Source organism: Primulina eburnea, chromosome 8, assembly GCF_022965805.1.
Source record: "Primulina eburnea isolate SZY01 chromosome 8, ASM2296580v1, whole genome shotgun sequence".
NCBI lineage: Eukaryota > Viridiplantae > Streptophyta > Magnoliopsida > Lamiales > Gesneriaceae > Primulina > Primulina eburnea.
This window is the reverse complement of record NC_133108.1, coordinates 7,006,549-7,028,617: the sequence shown is the minus strand read 5'-3', so window position 1 is coordinate 7,028,617 and position 22,069 is coordinate 7,006,549. Positions and strand designations below refer to the sequence as shown.

General features: G+C 36.2%; 3 protein-coding genes across 7 annotated transcripts; 1 reads left to right on the top strand and 2 right to left on the bottom strand.

The window, feature by feature from the left end:
• Window positions 1-1,679: 1,679 nt before the first annotated feature.
• On the top strand, window positions 1,680-4,915 carry LOC140838769 (uncharacterized). Of its 3 annotated transcripts, XM_073205305.1 has the most exons (5): window positions 1,680-1,794; window positions 1,886-2,094; window positions 2,575-2,993; window positions 3,116-3,223; window positions 4,324-4,915. In XM_073205305.1, the coding sequence occupies exons 2-5, from the start codon at window positions 1,930-1,932 to the stop codon at window positions 4,760-4,762; spliced, it is 1,131 nt and encodes a 376-aa protein (XP_073061406.1). In that variant the 5' UTR covers window positions 1,680-1,794; window positions 1,886-1,929; the 3' UTR covers window positions 4,763-4,915. The 3 variants fall into 3 exon arrangements, with proteins under 3 accessions (XP_073061406.1, XP_073061405.1, XP_073061407.1); XM_073205304.1 differs by having other exon boundaries at window positions 1,710-2,094; XM_073205306.1 differs by lacking the exon at window positions 3,116-3,223 and having other exon boundaries at window positions 1,713-2,094.
• Window positions 4,916-5,426: 511 nt separating this feature from the next.
• On the bottom strand, window positions 5,427-15,714 carry LOC140838767 (homeobox-DDT domain protein RLT1-like). Its single transcript, XM_073205299.1, has 19 exons — window positions 15,134-15,714; window positions 14,256-14,711; window positions 13,669-13,748; window positions 12,948-13,238; window positions 12,777-12,866; window positions 12,499-12,663; window positions 12,170-12,392; window positions 11,464-11,564; window positions 11,273-11,359; window positions 10,759-10,911; window positions 10,520-10,675; window positions 9,650-9,859; window positions 9,233-9,581; window positions 8,982-9,151; window positions 8,465-8,896; window positions 7,689-8,294; window positions 7,498-7,602; window positions 7,105-7,368; window positions 5,427-6,590 (listed from the first exon to the last, which is right to left on the bottom strand). Exons 1-19 carry the CDS (start codon window positions 15,258-15,260, stop codon window positions 5,844-5,846), a joined length of 4,812 nt encoding a protein of 1,603 aa, XP_073061400.1. The 5' UTR covers window positions 15,261-15,714; the 3' UTR covers window positions 5,427-5,843.
• Window positions 15,715-18,209: 2,495 nt separating this feature from the next.
• Window positions 18,210-22,069, bottom strand: LOC140838768 (triose phosphate/phosphate translocator, chloroplastic). 3 transcript variants are annotated; one of them, XM_073205300.1, is made up of 12 exons: window positions 21,616-22,069; window positions 21,478-21,543; window positions 21,309-21,374; window positions 21,136-21,214; window positions 20,465-20,585; window positions 20,261-20,356; window positions 19,786-19,898; window positions 19,587-19,664; window positions 19,347-19,463; window positions 19,140-19,239; window positions 18,952-19,052; window positions 18,210-18,491 (listed from the first exon to the last, which is right to left on the bottom strand). In XM_073205300.1, the coding sequence occupies exons 1-12, from the start codon at window positions 21,879-21,881 to the stop codon at window positions 18,474-18,476; spliced, it is 1,221 nt and encodes a 406-aa protein (XP_073061401.1). In that variant the 5' UTR covers window positions 21,882-22,069; the 3' UTR covers window positions 18,210-18,473. The 3 variants fall into 3 exon arrangements, with proteins under 3 accessions (XP_073061401.1, XP_073061402.1, XP_073061404.1); XM_073205301.1 differs by having other exon boundaries at window positions 18,210-18,488; XM_073205303.1 differs by having other exon boundaries at window positions 21,611-21,754.

Genomic DNA, 22,069 nt, shown 5'->3' with positions numbered 1-22,069 from the left:
AGTCTTTCCCTAAACTAAATCGATCAAGCTTCGAGAAACAAGTTATGTGTCTAACCGACCTACTGCATTTAGTTTCACTAGACTGTTTCCGCACTTATCAAAGTAGTCTGCTGCACTTTCCAAGAACGTGACTAACTTCTGACTTCTTAAAACATTTCAACAGCACACTTTTCAGAAGCACACTTTTCAGAAGCAGACTTATTTGAAAATTTGAAGTATTTATTTAACACATTTCTAAACACTTCATCAATCCTAACAAGTAGTATAGGAGAGGGTTTATCTTGTTCTGAAATATCTACTGCATATATCCACGACATCATTCAGCAATATTACTATGTTCTCAAAAGAAAACTTCGATGACTGAAAAATCAGAATGAAAGCTCGTCTCGCAAAACAAGAAGATGACACGTGGTATGTCATTATTGACGGTCCCACTAAAAGCATGAAAGCAAATCCAGCAGTGGTTGTAACAGAAGGTGCTCCACAAATGCTGGAAAAACACAGAAGCGGGTGGACCAGCGAAGATAAAAAGAAAACTAGTTTGGATGATGTAGCTAATGATATTTTGTACAATACTCTTGACAAGAACACCTTTAGTAAAATCAAGATGTGTTCTTCTGCAAAAGAAATCCGAGAAAAATTAATCCAGATATGTGAAAGAAATTACCAGACAGAAGATATTAAACTCTATGTAGCAATCTAGAAGTTTGAGAATATTAAAATGAAGATTTGAAAATCTCTAAATGATTTTGATGAAAGATTCTTCAGGATTATCAATGAGTTAACGGCTCTTGGCAAAGAGTATGACATCAAAGAAATTTATCTCAAGATCATGAGAGCACTACTCATAAAATGGGATATTGTCAACATTTTTTACTATCGGAAATATGGAGTCCATTGGTTTTTTGAGAAGATGACATGCAAGATGTGCCAACATCACTAATAATTTTTCCCTAACATTTGATTTTGTATTTTTACTTTTGTTGTAATTATTTTTTTCAGGATAATTTTTCATATGTTCTCATGAAATACATCATTATTCTTCATGATAGATGGTTATTTTTTAGACATTTTTATGGTATAAAGACATAACATTTCTTATAAATAAGAGGGATAATAACTTAATGAAAAAATTTATGTTTATGTTATCATTTAGTTTCACGTGTCTTGGTTATTTGACATATATAACTAAGGGTGCAAATAAATCAAGTCGATTCGCGAGTTTTTTGAGACGACCCAAAAAATATTTTATTTGTATTCGAGCTTATTGAATTCGAGGCGAACTCGAACATGTTCGAATTTTTTTTGATACAAATTCTAGCTTAAATTATTATGTTTGATAGTTCGTGATCCAATCACGAACATTAATAATTTATTAATATAATATAATTATATATTAAATAAATAATTTTTGAGCCTTTTGAGCAATAGTTCGAACAATTCTCGAACATATTCGAATCTTTCGAGTCGAACTCGAGCTTTAATTCAAACCAAATTCGAATAGTTTTTAATACAGCTTTTTAATTTCAAACCGACCTCGAACTCGAGCTAATTTCAATCAAAATTTCATCATATTTGACTCGATTTAATTCGTTTACTGCCTTGTACACTACGTGTGTGTTATCCGCTTGTGTGTATGTATCTTATCTTACTAAAAATAATAAATTTTTAATGTGTATGAGTAACACGGGATTCTAGAAAGTTCGAGGTTATATCAAACTTGAAACAGTTGGCCACCGCTATTTCAAGATCCATCTCCTCTACTCCTCTCTGTCCCTATCCCCTCCTTTTCAAGTATTGAACAGTTTTTTTTTTGCACGATTAGCTCTCAGATTTGTAAGGTTCGTCGATTTCTCTTTTCTTGATCGGATATTAATTTTGGCAGGAAATCGGTTTTAGAGGGGAAAGTAAGAAGGGGTTGGGTTTGCGATGGGTGTGGATTACTATAAAGTTTTACAAGTGGACAGGAATGCAACCGATGATGAATTGAAGAAAGCTTATCGAAAGCTGGCGATGAAGTGGCACCCCGACAAGAACCCTAACAATAAGAAGGCAGCTGAGGCTAAATTCAAAGAGATTTCTGAAGCATATGAGGTATGGATTGATTTATGTTTCCTTTCGTTGAGATGTGGGTGTATTTACACGAATTTCGGGATTCGTCGCTTCTTGATCTAAATTCGAACCTGCTATTACTGCTGATCGTGATCAATTGCCGCGTATGTTTTCTTATATTGATCTTGATGCTCAATTTTGGTTTGATTGAAAGAGAATACGATAATAGCATTATATTGGGGTTGATCACGGATGTTCAAATTTTTAATGTAGAGAGGTATAGAAACGATTTCGAGATTGAGATTAATTTAGTTGTTTCATCGTATAAATAATTGTGGATCGCAACGATTTACTCGTATCATTGCTGTTGCATGCCTAGATCTTTGGGTTCCTTCTGGAAAATCTACCTTTTTTGTTATTCGTATGCTAAACTGATGTAAGTAATTGGTTGTTAAGATTCCATGTATTTACAGCTATTTTTATGTTTCAATTTTGATCATTGATATTATATTTTTTCTTCAGGTTCTCAGTGATTCCCAGAAGAGGCAAATTTATGATCAGTATGGGGAAGAAGGCCTGAAAGGCCAAATGCCGCCGCCTGATGCTGCTGGACCTGGTGGTGCAACGTTTTTTCAAACAGATCCGAATATGTTTAGATTCAATCCTAGAAACGCCAATGATATATTTGCAGAGTTTTTTGGCTCTTCAAGTCCATTTGGTGGTATGGGAGGTGTTGATGGAATGATGGGCGGTCAGAGGTTTTCTAGTTCCATGTTCGGGGACAACATCTTTAGTTCATTCGGAGGAGACAGCAGACCAATGAGCTCAGGTCCAAGAAAGGCTCCTCCAATTGAGCAGACATTGGCTTGCAGCTTAGAAGAGCTATACAAAGGATCTACGAGAAAAATGAAAATCTCTCGAGAGATAGCTGATGCCAGTGGGTATGTTCTTGTCTATTACTTGCTTCTGCTTCTCAGTATGTCATGTTATGTCCTTGTTTACATATTTGTTCCTTTTATTGTTTAGGGTCTGTTATTTATAATTAAGTGAATTGAACTTCCAGAGTCAAGGGGAAGCACAGTGGATTCCAAGATAAGTTTGATAGAAACTTAGGCCTTCATCCAAACATAATCAGTAAAAGAAAGAGGCAAACAATGGAAGCTGAGTCAGTGTAGGATTTTTGTTTCATGAAACAGTAAGCTTTTACAGATCAATGACCAAATTCCTTCTACAGATGATGGTCCCAATAGAAGGGGAAAATATCATACCGGACTATTTTTCTCTTTTATCTAGCAGTGCTAGTGACCACTTACAGTTGCTACGAAATTCTTCGTGGTGAACTCTCTTATTTATCCACTTGCATGAGCACCCTAGGTTATCTCTCCCTGTCTGTAAACCTTCAATATAGGAGGCTTTTAAATACTTTAACCATTTTGGCCCAATCCGCTAGATCCCACAAGCCTGATCTTTAACGAAATTCTATTTTGTAACATCTTAGTTGGAAGAAACGAGATTTAAAATAATATCTGCATTCAACCAGGTTAGAGAGACGGGGTGTGAGACTAGTAGATTTGATAGCATCCACAATGTTTGATGTCTCGGAAATCATTTTTGTCACTAGATTACTGCCACACAATGTTATAAGACGTTCATGAAGAGACCTTTTCTGCAAGCCTTGCGTTTAGTCATTGCACAACTTTGTAGCATCATTAATTAAAAAAAACATAAGACAACGGCAGTGATAACTGAAGTTATTGCCTTGCTTTGAACTTTTGATGAGCCGGGTTATACCTCCATGCTTGTCATGAATTGCAATAAATTGTATTTTTTTTTACTCGAAAAGCAAAATGTGAAATACAAGCTGTAATAAATAGTGAAGGCCCTTACAACTTGCCGGTGGATTAAATCATCTGTTCTTTAAGATTGTGTTTTGATGAAACTATTTGAAATCCACGGATTTCAATGTATTTTCATTGATTAGATAAATTACACAAAAGAAATTCAAATTCACAGTCGTATTTTTTACTATACAATTATGTGAATTACAATGGATTTCAAAATTTTAGGACATCGAAGTCATTTGAAATCTAGCGTGATTAACATAATTTTAGTATAAATAAGTAAAAAATTTTGACTTTCCGGTGAAAATAAATTCTAAATCATGGATTTCGAACGACTCAACATAATTGTTCTTTCGCATTTTGCCATCAATATTTTTTTGTCATTCCTTCCTCGTTGGTTTTCTGGATGGTTATTTTTCTCTTTGAACAGGAAGACTTTACCAGTACAAGAGATTCTGACAATTGACATCAAACCTGGCTGGAAGAAGGGAACAAAGATAACATTTCCAGAGAAAGGAAACGAACAACGGAATATGATTCCTTCAGATTTAGTATTCATAATAGACGAGAACCCACACGGCGTGTTCACTAGAGATGGTAACGACCTTGTCACAACACAGAAAATATCGCTTGCAGAAGCATTAACAGGTTACACTGTTCACTTGACAACATTGGACGGTAGGAACTTGACTATACCTATTAACAATGTGATTCATCCAAGTTACGAAGAGGTGGTGCCTCGGGAAGGAATGCCTATACCTAAAGAACCCACGAAAAGAGGTAATCTGAGGATCAAGTTCAACATAAAGTTTCCGTCCAGGTTGACTGTCGAACAGAAATCTGGAATCAAGAAACTCCTTCCACCGTAGTTCGCAATTTTTTTTATTTAGCTTTTTGCACATGGTGATCTTCTGTTGTATTTTCTTCTGTAATTGCTAGCTGCTGCACCTTATAGACCCTGATTATGCTTTGTAGATAGAGAGTATAAAAGCCAAGGAATTAACCTTGTGATCGGAGCAATATATTACCACACGTGTTTATTACCTATAAACAGGCGTTCGGTTCATCGTACAAGGGTTTATAATTCTATTTTTTTTTTAAAAGAAATTGAGATCAACATCCAAAGGCCAAAGTAGATTTTTCGAGCACAAGGATATTGTTTCTCTTGCTTTTCTGATTAAAAGTTCAAAAAAAAAATTTGAAAACGCTGCTTTGTTAGAATTAAGATATATACCTTGAGCTGTTGAACCGTGCAGTTGATTCCAATTTCCCAGGAGGAAAAATCGAGTGACTAAAATAGGAAGAAGTATTTGAAGCTTGTTTAATTGGAGTTAAACTCAAAACAAAGCATGCAAATGTAATATGGGTCGTTCAAGTATGATAATTGGCTAAATATGAAGAGGCATCGAGAAATCTTTTACCCTTTCCAGACTCAGGAAAAAAGAGAGTACAATTTGTAGTTCTTAAGTAGTAAAATTTAAAGATGTTTTGGTGAAAAAATGACGTCCTCCAAAATCGTCTTCTCAACTATAATGGATTCATACTATGATACTCTAATACCATCAAAATTTATATAATACAAACGTTCTATGATTCACTGCATCATAATAGTAAAATATATATACATAGCCCCAAATTAATCAAAGCAAGTTTGCAATGAAGATTTCACCTTGTTGCAGCCAACTGACGGATAGACATATTAACATTAACCACCCACATTCCTCCAATCGCGCAGCCATCCATGGCTTTGTGCTAGTAGCGTCTGCTGTTACCATGCATCAGATCCCTCCCTTACCTTACATGGGGCTATGAAATTTGTGTGTCTATACAAATTTACGTATCAAGAAACTCATCATCGATGGTTCACCATCTATAAAAAGGAATGTCAGATATACCTGCGAGACCACCCGGTTAAGGTCTACATTATTGGATCTGCAAGATTTTGTGACCTCAGTCACTGTAATCTCCTGAAACAGCAGACTCTGATACTTCATCACCGTTCTCATCTCCATCTCTGTCTGAATCATCATCATTGAGTTCCATATTTTCACCTTCATCTTCGTAAAAACCACTTTCATTTTCAATTTCTTCAGCTTCCTCTTCGCTCATTTCCATCCCATCATTACTTCTGTTAGGAGTAGCGTCATAAGGTGATGTTCCCCACCTCGCCATCTCATACAGGTTTTCGTTGGAATCATCATCAGTATCACCTGCTTCCATGCCAATACTATGGTCGTCATTTTCAATCCCAACGTTTTTATTTCTGAAATCAACCAACTCCTCTCTTCCAGAATTTCTAGGTTTCTCGGCCTCATCGTTGAGGGTGCTCTCATTATCTAAGCAATCCTGCAGAATCTCTGCAACAGCCTTCTTCTCTGTTCTCCTTCGTCTGATTGTCCTTGGACCACGCCCATGCCTCTGTCCGTTTGTTCTTGCTCCCTGCTGCATAAGAATAGTCAATGTCTCACCTTGTTTCATACTCCGCCTGCTAGATCGAGATGTTGGACGTTTGACTCCTTTTTGTGGCTTTTTACGTTGGCGACCACCGCCACGTGTTCGTACATTCCTGTATCCAAAGCTGCTAGGATTGTCATGAAGACGATCATGGCTATCCTCCTTTATGAGTCCATATTTATCAAATTCCAACCTTTCAGTCCTTTTGACATCATTCGATAAAGCTTGCCCTAAAGCCGACTTCTGAACGCAGGAGAATAAGTTAATGAAACAAGAATTCTAAAAAAAAGCTGAAAAGACGAGAAATCTTCGTTTTCTTTACCAACTAAGATGTACAGAAAACGGGGGCAAGTCATGGGTAAAATCAGAAAATCTTGCAATAGGACCACCCACAAGCTTTGCATATTGAGGTCATTAAAAGAGCAAACCATTTTTTTGTGATTGCAGTAAAATAATCCTGGTGAATGCATGGCCTATCCTATAATTCTTTATTCTTCAAAGGTTGCATTGCGATGGAGGGAAAATAATTGGGTGTAGTGGTATGATTCGAGAATAATTTCGAGTTCGGATTTCAAATGAATCAACATCAAGTGTGCTTGTACACAATACAAACACAATTGAAAGAATTTAAATTGAGATGAAGATTTTGAAATTCCTTTAAAAATAAAAACCAAAACAGATTTGAAAACCATAGAAGGTCAAGTCAACAAAAAATTAGAAAAATGCACAGGAGGGAGAGAGATTGAGGAGACTCAACTGTAAGAGTTTCCACTTTCTTTTCTTCATGAGACTCGGCCTTCTGATTTGATGTGTAGAAGATAGATGAATCTAACTCAAAAAGCCTCAGAGCCACAGCAGCAGTTGTTTCTGGTATCCAAGGAAGTTGAGGAACAGACCCAGCACAGGCAAATTCATATGTAGCACCCCTAGACGAGGCACAGTAGCACAATAATTCTTCTGTTGTCTCAAATTCTGCTGATAAGTAGTCACGCTTTATGGTACCCTCAAATTGAGTTAGGAGCTGAAACAATTTGGAATACAATAAGTCTCCCTCTGGCATTCCCCACTTAATAATAATTAGCATAAAACAAAATGAGGCGTGTATTTGCGAATAAAAATATGTCAATTTAGCATTGATACGATTAAAAACCTGTAAAAGATCTTTCGGGGATGAAGCATTCTGCAGCTTCAATCCCCAAGAATTCCTACATTCTTCAGTCCAAAAAGAATGAAGACCCTCAGAGGGAATGCATGCCTGCAGCAGAATGGTGGTAATCAGTCATACAGCCTGCTAGGTAAGTCAAGAACAAAAGAAAACTCATGCGACAATGTGATCTGTACCTCAACCAAAGTTAGAACGGCCTTGATCAGTCTGATAATCGGTGAAGATGAGTTCGAACTGCCAACATTGGTCCTATCTATTAAAGAATTGTTTTTAGTGAAATTTCCCCAGTCGTCAACATGGCTATGCATCCAATGACAGTGAGGGCAGAGGTCGTTTTTGGTATCATATGTATCAAGGCACACATCACAAGTTCCCAGAAGAGGCACACGTCTTATTTTTCCATACCTCTGGGCACGTAAATTTGAAGAATTGAAGCATTCTTTCCATGTCCAAATCTGCAAATCTTCATACCTCTTCAAAAGGTTCTTTTCTTCTGACTCGTTCATCCCGCAACCTATTTTGAAGGAAGTGGATGGTTCCCATGAATTAGATCGAGTGCCACAAAAATCACTCCTAGGACACTCAGTACTTGCATGAGCTACAGTAGAAATATCTTCGAAAGCTACATCTCGACCCTTGTTTCTACTCTGGTCCGTAAGATTAAGGAACTGATTCCTCCGAACACATTCCTTAAAGTAGACCTCAATTTTTTGCAACATAATATGCAAATGAGATTCTCTAGTCCCACGAATATCCAAAGATTTCAGAAGAGCGTCAAATGCCTACATAAATAATCAACCAAACTGCAATTAAAGGCATAATAACATAAAAGAAAGTAAAAAAAAGAAATCAACGCCTATTATCTACAACAGCTTCTCTCCTTTTTCGCAACCCATTTAAAGAACAGGAAAATGGAAAAACACAAAATAAAAGAATTTTGAAAATTATGAACCTCCTCAGAATCAAGAAGTCTCCAATAGCCAGTAGGTGATTCAAAAAAGATTCGGCCCCAACCAGGATCTAGGCTAGAAGCTGAAGCAACAAACTGCCAATAGCGATTTCTCCTTCTATCTTGACCAAGAGGCAAGGACCTGTAAACATACATTTCTTCTGCTCTCTGACCTATATAAGACTTTAGCTGTAAACAAGACCTTTCTGATGTACATCCATTCTGCTGAAGAGGGGATACAAACTGAACCATAGCTGCATCCTGAGCCGGAGTATCAATGGAATTATGAGCATCCCCTGCCACAACCGAAGACACGTCCTTTTCTAAAGTGGTTGTTTGTGGATCATAAATAATCTCCTCTCTCGTTCGCCTTTTATCTACTTGTGCTTCTGCCCACATTTGCTTCTTAAGAGAGCTCGCCGCATCCATCCGATCCTACAACAAATTTTTATGTGTGAAACAAGAGACGACTAGAATTCAATTTCTCATTTTCAACATATAATATCCTTATAAGTCAGACCTCAAGAATTACACGAATTGAATTTCCTTCATTTGCAACACCAATTAATGCAATAATGACATTGAGCCGCTCTTCAACAGATAGATCAGAATATTCTCCTTCAGTCAGTCCTTGGACCCAAGGCTCACCTGATCCGCTTTCATCAATCTCAACACCTTGATCGAGACCGACTGTTCAATCATATACGAGATAATTTGATTGTCAGCACTAGTAATGAACTATCAATTCAAAATTGGTGAACTTGTTTTTACCATTCTTAGGGAAGGATCCATGATTGTTGCATTCGCCATTTTCATTTCCATCAAATGGAGTAGCTGCAACATCAACTTCTGCACCCTCGGCAACATCACTTTCCGAATCATCATCTCTTTCTTCTTCATCAACATTTTGACCAGACAAAATAACATGTGCATATTTCTGTATCTTCTCCTTGGCAGCAGCAATTATTGATTCAGCATCAGCTGGATCCTTTCTAAATGCTGGTCTCACACAATATGTTGAAGGAGCGATTCTTTCAAAGAGTATGGGATCCCTTGATAGGGCAACCGATATAGAGGCCTCAGGAGTCTTGCTTGTTGTCAGGTCACGAAGCCCAGATTTCTGCAATAGATTCAAAATTAGATAAAGGGGGAGAAAAAGAGCATACAAATATACTAGCTATTACTTACCTGAATCTTCTCTGCAAGTTCGATAACATTTAAGCCTTTGCTTCCTTCAAGAGCAAGAACATGGTAAGCAGCAAATTTAACAGTTCCTGGCGTCAATCGGTGCCTTGATTTGCGTTGAAGGGTGAATCCTTTTTCTTGCATAATTGCAATGGCATTCTCCGCTGCTGAACCATTTCTCAGAGTGGATACTATGTCTTCACAGCTTTTACTCTGAGGATAACAAGTGTTGTCATGGTGACATTTATAGATTCAACAGTATGCTTATATGGTTATGCAGAGGTCATGCAATTTATAAGAGAGGGGTCAAACTCCAGTTCTAAACTGAGAACACAATAAAACATCCAGGCCTTCTAGGGAGAGAGTTTAAGGAAAAGTTGTGCAAACAAGATGAATGCTTGATACTGCATCACAGTATAGAAATTACTGTAGATGTCTAATTCTATCAAAAAATATACAAAAATAAATAAATAAAATTATGAGTTGGATCAGAATCTGGTCGGATAGTGGTGTCAATAATAATACCAAAATAAATAAAATCTTGAGTTGGATTAGAATCTGGAATATTTACATTATAAATTATTTGCCGTATTTGAAGAAAAGTTGATGGAAACCATAATTATGTTCCGAAACCATAATATGAGTTGAAAATTTATTTGAAGGAAATATAAAATAAAAAAGAGATGATAAAGTTTGGCTTATGCCAGGAATGGAAACACAGCAAGGGGACATTATATATTGAACTCTTGATGGAATAAATAAACATAGCAAATCAGTTACATATGACAAATTTCAGTATCGAGCGACTGCAGATTGAATATAATTGTTCTCCCTCAGGAATGAATCATGTTTACCAAGTGGAAAAAGATCTACCTCTTTAACATCATTTACAGAAACACGATCATTGATTTTTTTCTTCAACCGGGGCCCAAATCCAGCAGAGAGTGCAAATTCTCGTAATATTTCGTACCATGTCAATGGATTTAGGTGCTTCAGCCAGTTACGTATGTCAAACCCCCACAAATATGCCTGTGATGATAAATAGACCAATTAGGTTGAAAAAAAGACCTACACAGTGAAATTATAAGCTATGGAATAGGACGAACAATTACCCCTTCAACAACACGAGGATGTCCACCTTCAGGATTAACAGCACTGTATTGATTTGTGCCAGGTCCGCCAGATGGAGTCCTCACTACATCCTCAATATCTTTTACAATGAGTTTGAGAAGAGCAATGTGTATCTCAGAAAGTAATCTTGATTCCTGAGAAATGAAAGGAAACATAAATAATTGAGATTGTACCCATATACAAACGAGTGAGAGAGAGAAACAGACTGAAAGAACACCAGGGAGGGTGTAGCACCCAAATCAAGGCGAGATGAAGGGGAAAAAATTAGAGCTCGTCAGAAAAAAGAAACAGATAGAAAGAACCCCAGGCGAGGGTAGCACCAAAATCAAGGGGAGATGAAGGGGGAAAAATTGGAGCTCACACTTCTCTATACACAGGAAATACACAATCTACGGACTATTATAATTAAATTGAAAGGAAAAAAGAAAAAAGAAATAAAAAGACAAAGGTCAACTGCAGATCAGATCGAAGTCAAAGGTGTCCAAAAAAACTCACGTAGTCGTGGATAGCCTCCAAGAATTCATCAAGGGTGAAGGGCCAAAGTCGTAGAACATCAGCAAATGTAACAAAGAATTTCCAGACCTGAAGGAGCAATATCATTTCAGTACTTCAAAGCAGATAAATTGCATCCATTTATTTCTATAAGAGAACGGATTACAATTTATATCACAATCAAATTCACGTACCATCAGGAGATTTCCTACATTTTCTTCTGAGTTAACCCAAGGTTCGGTAGCAAAAGGCAGTTTCAATTGCACAGACTTTGGAGGGAACTCACACATGTTCTCTGAATCACATAAAATTTCAAAAACGCCAACAAACTTTGAGAAACTAAAACAAGCAAAAAGGTAAGAAAAAATCAATTTAAAGAAACATAGCTGAAATGAAAACACTTAAAAAAATAAAGGACCTAGGTTACCCTTGTAAGTTTAACACAAATACAATTTTGTCATGCAGCTAAAAGCCTGAAATAATCTGTGGGACACGACCATGAACAGCTTATTAGTCTCAAGAAAAAGTGACAACAGGACAACATATGTTTGATTTGTTTTACACAGCATTCCAATTTCCACCAGTTCAGTAGAGACCCAATCACACAAAAAACTCACACGTTTAAAGATCATCTTCTCAGCGTTGTCGAAGAAGAATATACATTATTCCAGCCAAACTTAAATAATGTATGAGACAAGGCTATTCCTAATTAAGTTGGAATTATAAAACAAGAAATGCAAATTCTGTGAAAGACGAAAAATTAAATAACGAGCATAAAAAATCCTCTGATCCCAATCCTTTCAGAACTCACAACGCAAAACGAGTGGAGTGGTTCTCAAAAACACTTGCTAGGATCGTTATTCAAAGGATAGTATCTCACATTCAAGGCAAGCAACCAACCTCGAAACGACTCAAGGTTTTGCAAAGTGTCATAATCAAGAGAAACAATTGAAGGAAGTCCTTTGCTGGAAGCAGCCAGTTCCATAAGTTCCAGACGTTCGTCCTCTATTAACTCCATGGATTCTCTAGCCATTCTGCGTGCTGCAGCTCTCTCCACTGCAGCTTTCTGTCTCGCAGCTTCCTTCTCCTTGCGGTGCTCTTCTTTTTGTTGCCTCCGCTCCAACTGAAGACATAAAAGAATAACAGAAGCGTCTGAATTACAAACCTAATCACAATGACATTAAGCAAAAATGAAGACACAAACAAAGTAATATATAGTTCAAAAATACCCTTAAACGCTCCTTCTGCAGAAATTTCTCCCTCCGTTCCATTTCACGCCTTTCTTCACGCTGGAATTTCTCCTCTTGCCGCTGCTGTTCTCGAATCATTCTCAGCTCTTCCTTTCGTCTTTCACGGTCTTGCCTCTCCATATCTTTCCTCAATTGTTCCTCCCTCTGGAAAGCAGAACAAAAGCACCAGGTTTATGCCAAAGAAGAATCTTTTAACATACGGTTCTGCAAAGCAATAAATAATAATTCGTCCAGCGGACAAACTGCAGAGTCCTAACCTTACGCCTTAAAATTTCTTGTTTTTCAAGTTCTTTCCGAAGCCTCTTTTCATGGGCCTGAACTTCTCTTCCGATTCGAACTTCATCACTCTGTGCAAGATAATTAACTTTGAGTTGCAATAGAGTCATGTAGAGATTTTTGGTGACAATTTTTTATCTTCTTCAAAGTACCTTGCGTTTTCTATCAATTTGCATAGTATCATCATTATGTGCAATGAAACCAGAATTCCTCGGAGATGAGGTAAACTGCCTGCCTGACTGAGTTAGCATGTCCACGCTTGACACCAATTCCCCAACACCATATTCCCTGGGTATATGCCCATTCTCATGGACAACTGACAGGCTTTTTGCTGTACTACCATCATCAACAGGTGAGTCATAGAGGTAAGAAGGCGCCACACGCCTGTATGCATCGGACCTAACTTGAGACTCTATGATTTCGTGGGGACCATTTGATGAAGCCTGCGAATCAAATTGAAAAAACTTAATCCATCAGTTCATTCGATTGACATACACTGTTCTGCAATCTATTAGAACATACATGTTCCATTTATTATTCTCTTTTTTGCCTTGCCTTGCCGTGTTCCTTTCAGAGGAAAAAGTAATGTGGCAAAAATATTCAAATATAACAGTTCCAATAATAATGCAAGGAACTTATTTAAAAACAGGTATGATTAAAAAAAATTCATGTAATATTAATGGTCCAATTAAGGAGAGAGAAACTACCGCCCTATGACCTTCAGGTCGGAGGAAAAATATATAGTATGTGCATTAAAATCAAGATAGTAAGCTGACTTCACTTAAGAAGGTAAACAAACATTCTCGATACACGTATTTTAAAATCAAATCAATAAGCTGAATACAAATCCAAATATAAAGATAGAGAACGGACTTTGATTTGTTTCACATCGTATTTTCCATATGACTTGCTGTCATATGAATTTCTGTATCTATGTTGCAGCTCTGTCGGCACTGTTTTGCAACAAAGAGATATGTCAGTAAGTACTTGTATAAAACTAGAAAATAATATATAAAAAATTCTGACACTTGTAAAAAGAGGAATTCTTCCATAAACATCAGGGCATTCTTCCATACTTGTATACAGCATCTGTTTTGTAGCACTTTTCACATTCATCTTATTCAACAATCTTATACTCACGATTTAAGAAATCAAGTTACATTAACCATCATTTAGCCCTGAGTCTTATATTCTTATTTCATTAAAACATTAAGATATTTTTTATTAATGCTTGTACATTAAAATGATCCATCTGACACTCGTAAAAAGTGGAAGAATCTTGAGAGACTTCCAGACCCTCATGTCCAAGGATACCTCGCTTTAACAGACTCCACAACAGTGAGTAATTTACCAAAGAAACTTGCTGGTTTAATAAATAATAGCAAATAATTGACTAAGCACTGATTTAGACAATACATAATCTCACAAAAATGACAAATAGCAGTAGGAAATAAATATACCAATTGGTGCCCCAAATGCACCAGGAGGAAGTTCATCAAACTCAATGCCAAGTATTGGTCCGTCTTCTTTTAGTGGTTCTCCCAACTGCGCCTCCACACAAGCTATCACTCTGCGCTCCATGTTTGTCCTAGATGCCTCATAATACCTTGTTGCCATCATAGGCATATCATCACCATTATCAAACTGGCTCGAACTTGATTCCGATCCCGAGCCTGACGCAGAGCCAGAGCCATGCCTACTGCCAGGCTCGTCAGCCAACCTTTCTTCTTTTGGGGATTCAGATAAATCCTTCCGACCAACTGAACCAGAAGGCGGTGTCTTTGTGGCTCCCAATCCTACTGCCTCCTTCTTATCCTTCAATCTCCGATGACAAAACCACATCTGCAATTGTCGGTCGGTTAAGTTCAGTTTCTCAGATAGTTCGGCACGAGTTGCTTCAGATGGGTACATCTCCACTGCGTTAAAGATCCACGAGAAAGAAAAATGCCATCACTCAAAAATAAATGTTCATCCACACAGACCAACTCATAGTAAGTATACATACACGAGTGACTCACAAAAAATAAAAACGGTCAGCCCATACATTGTGGCTCACTTAATCTCATCGTGAACAACTCAATCACAATTGGGAACAACACACTAAAAACACATAATAATAGTCATACAATCGCGCGTGTTCATCCAAAAAAAAATTCCAAATTCAGAAAGAGGAACCAAATACTTGGAAACATGCGGCACGAGTTGTAACAGACGCAGAATCATCAAGAAAAAATCCACAAATAAAACACCCACAATTCACACACAAAGAATAACCACCAAGAAGAACAATACATAAATGAATAAATAAATGGACCTCAAAAAAAAAAGAAAAAAGTACCTGAATAAGTTTTTTCAAGAACTGACAATTGAAACGGCGTCTTCATCTGACGCTTAGGCCTCTTGGAACCCTCCGTCTGGCTCTGATCGACGTTTCTATCAATCTCTCCTTCAGAACCCGCCTCCATCCCGGATCCAATCAAACCCTAGAACTTTAGAGTAGCCCAAATAACAAAGAAACAATAAAATTCGTCCCTATCTTGGTAGGAAAGAAAACAAAAACGAGTGGAATTCAACCCACAACAGATAAAGTAATAATAAAAACATCATCGTAAGTAAATAAGAAAAAGATTCCCAATTTATAGAGACGGTTGCGATTGCAGATGCAAACGATAGAATATCGAGATCCAATGATGAATTAAAAATAATAATAACATTAATCAAAATGAAATTAAAAGCAATACAAAACGAACAGTAATTATAGTAGAAATAAGAATTGCCTCTATCACGATACATATTTCTTTTTTCCTTTTTTATTTTACGATTGAAAATTAACATGGACTTGACTCCTCAAACTTTTTCAAATTATTTTCATTTTTTTAATTTCTATTTTTTTTTAGATTTGAACGATTCATTCATTCCAAGCGAAATAAGAAAGTTCATATTTGTTTTCTGGGTATTTTTGGGTTTTCTTGACTTGTAATCTCAACTTTCAATGGCGCTGATCTAAACCACAACCTATGGGCTGTTAATGAATTGGGCTTTAAATCTGTCACACTGTTTTGGGCTCTTGCATCCCAACATTCTTTTTTTTAAAAAAAAATTATATATATATATATATATATATATATATATATATATATATATATATATTTATATAATTTAAATTGACAAAAGCAAAAAAGAAAACTTTGATTTTTAGTCTTGTGGCTTGAAAGTTCTAATCAATGGATATATTTTCCAATATTTAAACCCCAAAATAAAATTGAATTAAACTCAAATACCTAAAACCAATCAAAAAGTGTTCTTAGATTTTATTTTATTTGTGTATGTTTCAGATATCTGGAATTTGTATCATACGGTAATAAAGTCTTTCTTTCTGATTATGTTCCCTGCTTCACCCGACTAAATTTAAAATTGATTATTTGTATCTAGTTTTAGTTGTTTCATAAATTTGAGAAACAAATAGAAAGCTTAAAAATTGATTATGGACGAAACCACAGATAATTATTAGTGTTGTGGCACACATTAAAAAAAATTTGTTTGATAATTTGTGTAAAAATATATATTATGTTATTAAGATATGATAGGTATAGATTAATTATTAAATAAGATTTATTGAGATAGTTTGAACTTTATGATAAATTAGAGATGAGTTGAAGAAAAATTCGGATAAAAAATTATTAATAAACTTCCACCAATAAAGGTAGCTAATAAATATCATGAAGGTGCACTATAAAAAAAAAATTGACTACCGACACATTGATATACCAAAGTAGTTAGTATAATGTTCTCAAGTTTAAGGGTTTTTTTTTAAAAATAATTTAATTTTAAAAAAGTTTTTCAAAAATAATTAAAAGAAAAAGTTTTTCAAAAATAATTAAAAAAAAAGTTTTTTAAAAATAATTTAATTTTAAAAAAGTTTTTCAAAAAAACATTTGCAAAACTAATGTAATCTGCACTTACGGCGTGGAGCAGCTTCCGATCATCGTTCAACATATTATTTTAGCGACGGAATCTATAACTACACCGTCGCTAAGTGCCGACGGTTTTAGACACCGTCGCTAAACCGTCGTTACCTTAGCGACGGTTTCTAAACCGTCGCTGTAAATCCGCGACGGTTTGATAACCGTCACTAAATGCGCATAAAACCATCGCTAAACGCGCATAATTTTATAAGAGAATTTGCGCGCTGCGAAAAGCCATTTTTGTTGTAGTGCAGACAGAGAAAAAAAACAGACAAAAAATTCCTCAATAAATAAGGGTGTTCATCGGTCGGTTCGGTTTTGAATTTTATAATTCGGATATAAATATTAAAACCAAAGTTTATTAGGTTCGATTTCGGATTATATATATCAAAAACGAAAAAACCGAAATTTCATTAAATTAATAAATTTTTTATATTTTTATTTATATTATATAATTTGATATGATATTTAGTGAATGAAGAACTATTTTGAACAATTTTTAGTTGAATGTTGTTTTCTTAATTAATTTAGACTTTATCTTTAAAACTTTTATTAAGAAAACATGTAGAAAGTTAACCTATTATATTTTACAATATATTTATATTATTAATTTAAATAATTATATCAAAATCGAATTAACCGACCGAAATAACCGAACCATTTTGATAGAAAATCGAACCGAAATGAAGAAAAATGGTTCGGATATCAGATTATATATTTTTAAAACCGAAATAAAAAACCAAACTGAACCGACCGATAAATACCCCTAGTGCCTAGTGAAGATAGAGAAAAAAACCGACAGATGAACACCCATATTTCTTGATGACTTTTTTGTCTGTTTTTTGCTCTGTCTTCACTACAACAAAAATAGATTTTCGCAGCGCGCAAATTCTCTTATGAAATTATGCGCTTTTAGCGACGGTTTTATGCGTATTTAGCGACGGTTAAAAACCCGTCGCTAACTAGCGACGGTAAACCGTCGCTGATTCAATTTTAGCGACGGTCTGCTCCATATGAGCAGCGTCCTCGCTCTGTAAGCGCGAATTACATTAGTTTTGCAAATGTTTTTTTAAAATTATTTTTGAAAAAATTTTGTAAAATTAAATTATTTTAAAAATACCCCAAGTTTAATAATAACTAATTAACAATGCACACGCGACCGATATGTGTGTACAATAATGATTATTACATGTAAATATTGATAATAATAAATGGAATTGATTCATAAAATTTTGTTATAATTTTAAATTATTATTTGATAATAATAATAATATGTCTTTTTAAAATAGAATGGTTACGAGTGAAAATCATAACTTATCCACGTGAATATATTCTAATAAAAACTAATTGATGTCACAAATTGAGACCACGAAATATCTTGACCTTTATAAATAAATAAATAAATATATATCTATGTATATATATATAGATATATATAAGTATAGATAATCGAAAGAATATTTTGTTTGGTTCACACTTAAAACTCATGAAAGCTTGTGATCACAATGTTGGACAGTTGAGGTATCATAGATTATTCTGAACATTAGAAGATCATCGAAAATTACATGAGTTTCCAAAACTTTGAACAAAGAGACTCGATACAAAGAACTAATTACACAACCTGGCAGAATGTTCTTGAATTCTCATTCGATTTTGCGTGAAAGAATGTTGCAGCATACATCAAGATTTCCACCACAAGCCCCGCGCCAATATTCACAAAGATTTCTTCTGCTGCCAGAAAGAGTGACATTGGATTAAGGTAGTAATAGAACATATAAAAATGTTAACTGCATAACTTGGAATATTGAAAGATTCAAAGCTTCTCTATACGGGGCATGCTAAAGAGTACTCAATAATATCCAAACGATTGACATTAGGCAGTAAACTTTTCCTTTCTGTTTCATCAGACATTTTCCAGAATCAATCATATAATGACAACAGCAAAAACTCGTACAAGTTAACAGGTAAGCAGGTGTTTTGAATCTCAAGGTTAGGACTTTGGGCTTGGTGTTAATAATCTGCCCATAGGTAATTGATGTTTGAGGATACGAAGAATTTTTCTAGCTTATTCTAAGAAGATTACTACACCACTAGCTCATTTTTCTTTAATCGGAAGTTTTTGCCAATGCGGGTCAAAAAACTCCAACAACTACAACACAAAGTACTGTAAACATCACAGATTTGTGCTTACCCGTTTCTCTTCTTCCATCTTGGCCTTGATGAAGGAGTAGAGCGCAACTCCGGCAATGGCAATGCTGGTTCCAATACCGGTTTGCAATGAAATCTTATTACCTGTATGATTTGAAATACAAATAACTTCCATATCATATCAATTCATAGACAATAAAAAGTCAAGGTCAGGTAGAGTAATAAGTTTACCAAAGACTATGATTGAGAAGCCAATCACGAAAACACGCTTCAACACATTTCCAACAGCATGTGTGAGCGGAGCCACTCTCTCTAGAGTGTTGGTTGCCAGCTGAGATAGGAGGGAAAAAAAAGCTTTTAGAGCTTGTGAATGGTGACTATTCGTTATGCCATTCAGTCAACAGATAAAAGCTTTTCGGCATTCTCAAAGATCCCCACCTGATTGTAGAGATGGTAAAACATTCCGACCCAGAAAAGGTCCGTGATGAACTTGGTCAAACCTACTTTAGCAATTGCATCGTTAAACCCATACTTCATCAGTTGAGGTCCCTCCAACTGTGGGATTGAATAGAAGAGAAAATGAGAGAATAGGATTAAGAAGAAAGAAATATTCAAGGAAATACAACCTAGACAAGGGTATTAGATGTATAATATTGTCATTTATATGCTAGTTCTTACTATTACGGCTGGTGGAATGCAAACAATGAGGGCAATTATTGAAATGTAGGCATACAAGTTAGTGCTATCCATATCAGTCTGCAAAGAAACATTCGACAGGAAAAACAATCATCAGCATTACAGGTAGATAGGTTCCAACCGTATCATAACTTGTGAGGGCATCCTGATAATATAATACTGTACAAAATTATCTCATAACCATAGCTTTCTTCGAATAAATGCTCCTGTAGGTGAATGAAATATTCGAAATCATAGCACTAATAAATCCAAGCCAGTTGAATGACAATTCAGTCAGTGATGCCATTGATACACCTGCATCAATTTGTAAAATTAACTATGAGAATGGTACAATATATAAATGTTCTGAACTCAATATCATGTGCTTAATAATGCATCATCAAGCTAAAACTTGTGTCTATTGAAGTTACTTTGGAAAGTCATCATGAAATATTTACTACGGCACCATATGGTGCAAAGAATAAGGCACTGACTGTTTCCCATCCTTGTTTCATCAAGTGTTCGGCTTGAATCTTTCTGTTATCCATATCTTTCGATTTAATATACCATATTATACATTTTTTATTATCACGCAACAAAACCAAGAGGTGCCTACAAGTATATGCAATCATAAGTAGGAACCATAGAGTTAATAGTTAAAGAATCACAGATCCTACCAATGACGACTGGAGCCAGTGACAGCCACAAAGCGAAAGGTATTTGCTGTCCAAGAATGAATTGCGAGGCCGCAGCATTGAAGAAAGGCTCGAGTGCTGATAAAAAATAAAATTAAATGACAGGTCCCACAGGTCTAAATTACAATTTGCTTCAGTAACGCGAAAGTTCCAAAATTGATAATGTGCAAGGAAATGGATAGAGACCTTTGACTGTGTGAGTGAAAGAGACTGCAACCGCAGCAAAGGAGACGTTGCTTGTTACATGGCCGATGGCATGGCAAACAGCAACAGGGATGAGAAGCTTCAAGAGAGTCGAGTCCATTGGCTATGCAAATAGAACCGCCAAAGTTGAAACAGTGAGAAGTAAAATTTTTACACAACTCAAAATTCCTTTACTACCAGTCAACTGCATCTTTAAAATGAGAAGCCATTGAATTTGAGACCAAATAACTTCCATTTCAGTATTTGAAATCATGACTTTGTTATAATGCGTAATTATTGGTAGGCCACCTCCAGCAGGACTCTTTAACATTAGGGATAAATAATTTCTATAACTAACTAAAGGCAGGTCACAAGATACTTCAAAACTCTCGTGAGTATTCCACCTTTATATATCATTAATTTGGTCCCAGTGGCTAATTTTTACATCTTCACAACCTAAATACTCAGATGAACATACACGTTTATGCTTTGCACGTTAATTAGGTGCCTTTATTCCCGATCCCTGCTTTACACGTTAACTGTTAAGTAAGGAAATTAGTTATGACATACTTCACAGGTTTGGCAGTAAAAAATTAACTTAATCTTTCATGTTAAGAGATTATTCCCACCATAAAAACTTAATATCTGTTGGAAGACGGTAAGAGATCACTTACAGCTCTCTTAGGAAGGCCCACAGTCCAGCTTAACAAGCAGTAGATAACACCAACAAATAAATGTATCACAGACACAAAACTGCACAGAAATGTACGCAGATCATATTCATCCTATTCACTTAACTGCGATAATATTAATATCGTAGCTATCTCATTGTTAACAACATGCTTACTATGGATAGGGAAAGTAATTGTAGATCTTCTTGTTGATAATGTTGAAAATCACGTTCAAGAAATACCTACAAAGCAAGGGCACGAACATTTGAAGAAAACCCGCTAACAGATAAATAATGGTTCCGGCGGCCTTAGTCCGCCACCGACGAAACACAACAACAGGCGTACCACATGAAGAAGAAGAAGCCTGTGACAAGAGCTGGGTACTTCTTCAAAAATCCCACCTTGGCCTCCCTGCGAAGAAAACGGGTCATAATCTAAAAGCTAGAAAACCGAGAGTCGTACAAACTGAAAAACGGACCTCACCCGGCTAAATCGCCGCCCTCTGCGGGAGAAGAAGCGGCCGCGTGACACGGTTGTAAACCCTCTCTCTTGGCCACCATTGAAATCGGTACTGTCGTCGGAGAAGCCTCAAGAAGCACCGCCGGTCGGAGCTGCCTACCCCATATCAAATTTCCGGCATCCCTGAGCCTCACGACGGGCAACATACAGTTCCCATTGAGTCGGGCCGCCGGTTTTGGTGGAAGCACAACACCGCGAACGGTGACGCCGCTGATCACGCGAGACTCCATTGAAGTTTCGAGGAACAAAAGGGAGCGAACGAGAACGAGTGTTCCCTTCGTAGCAATCGAAAGTTAGTTTCTTCGGTTAATGTATGAAGATGAATTATGGGGTGCGCCGGGAATCGTAGCTTCCAAAGCTTTGAGTGACGCCTATCCAGTGAAGAGCGATCAGAATCAGATGAGCGGTTCACATTTAT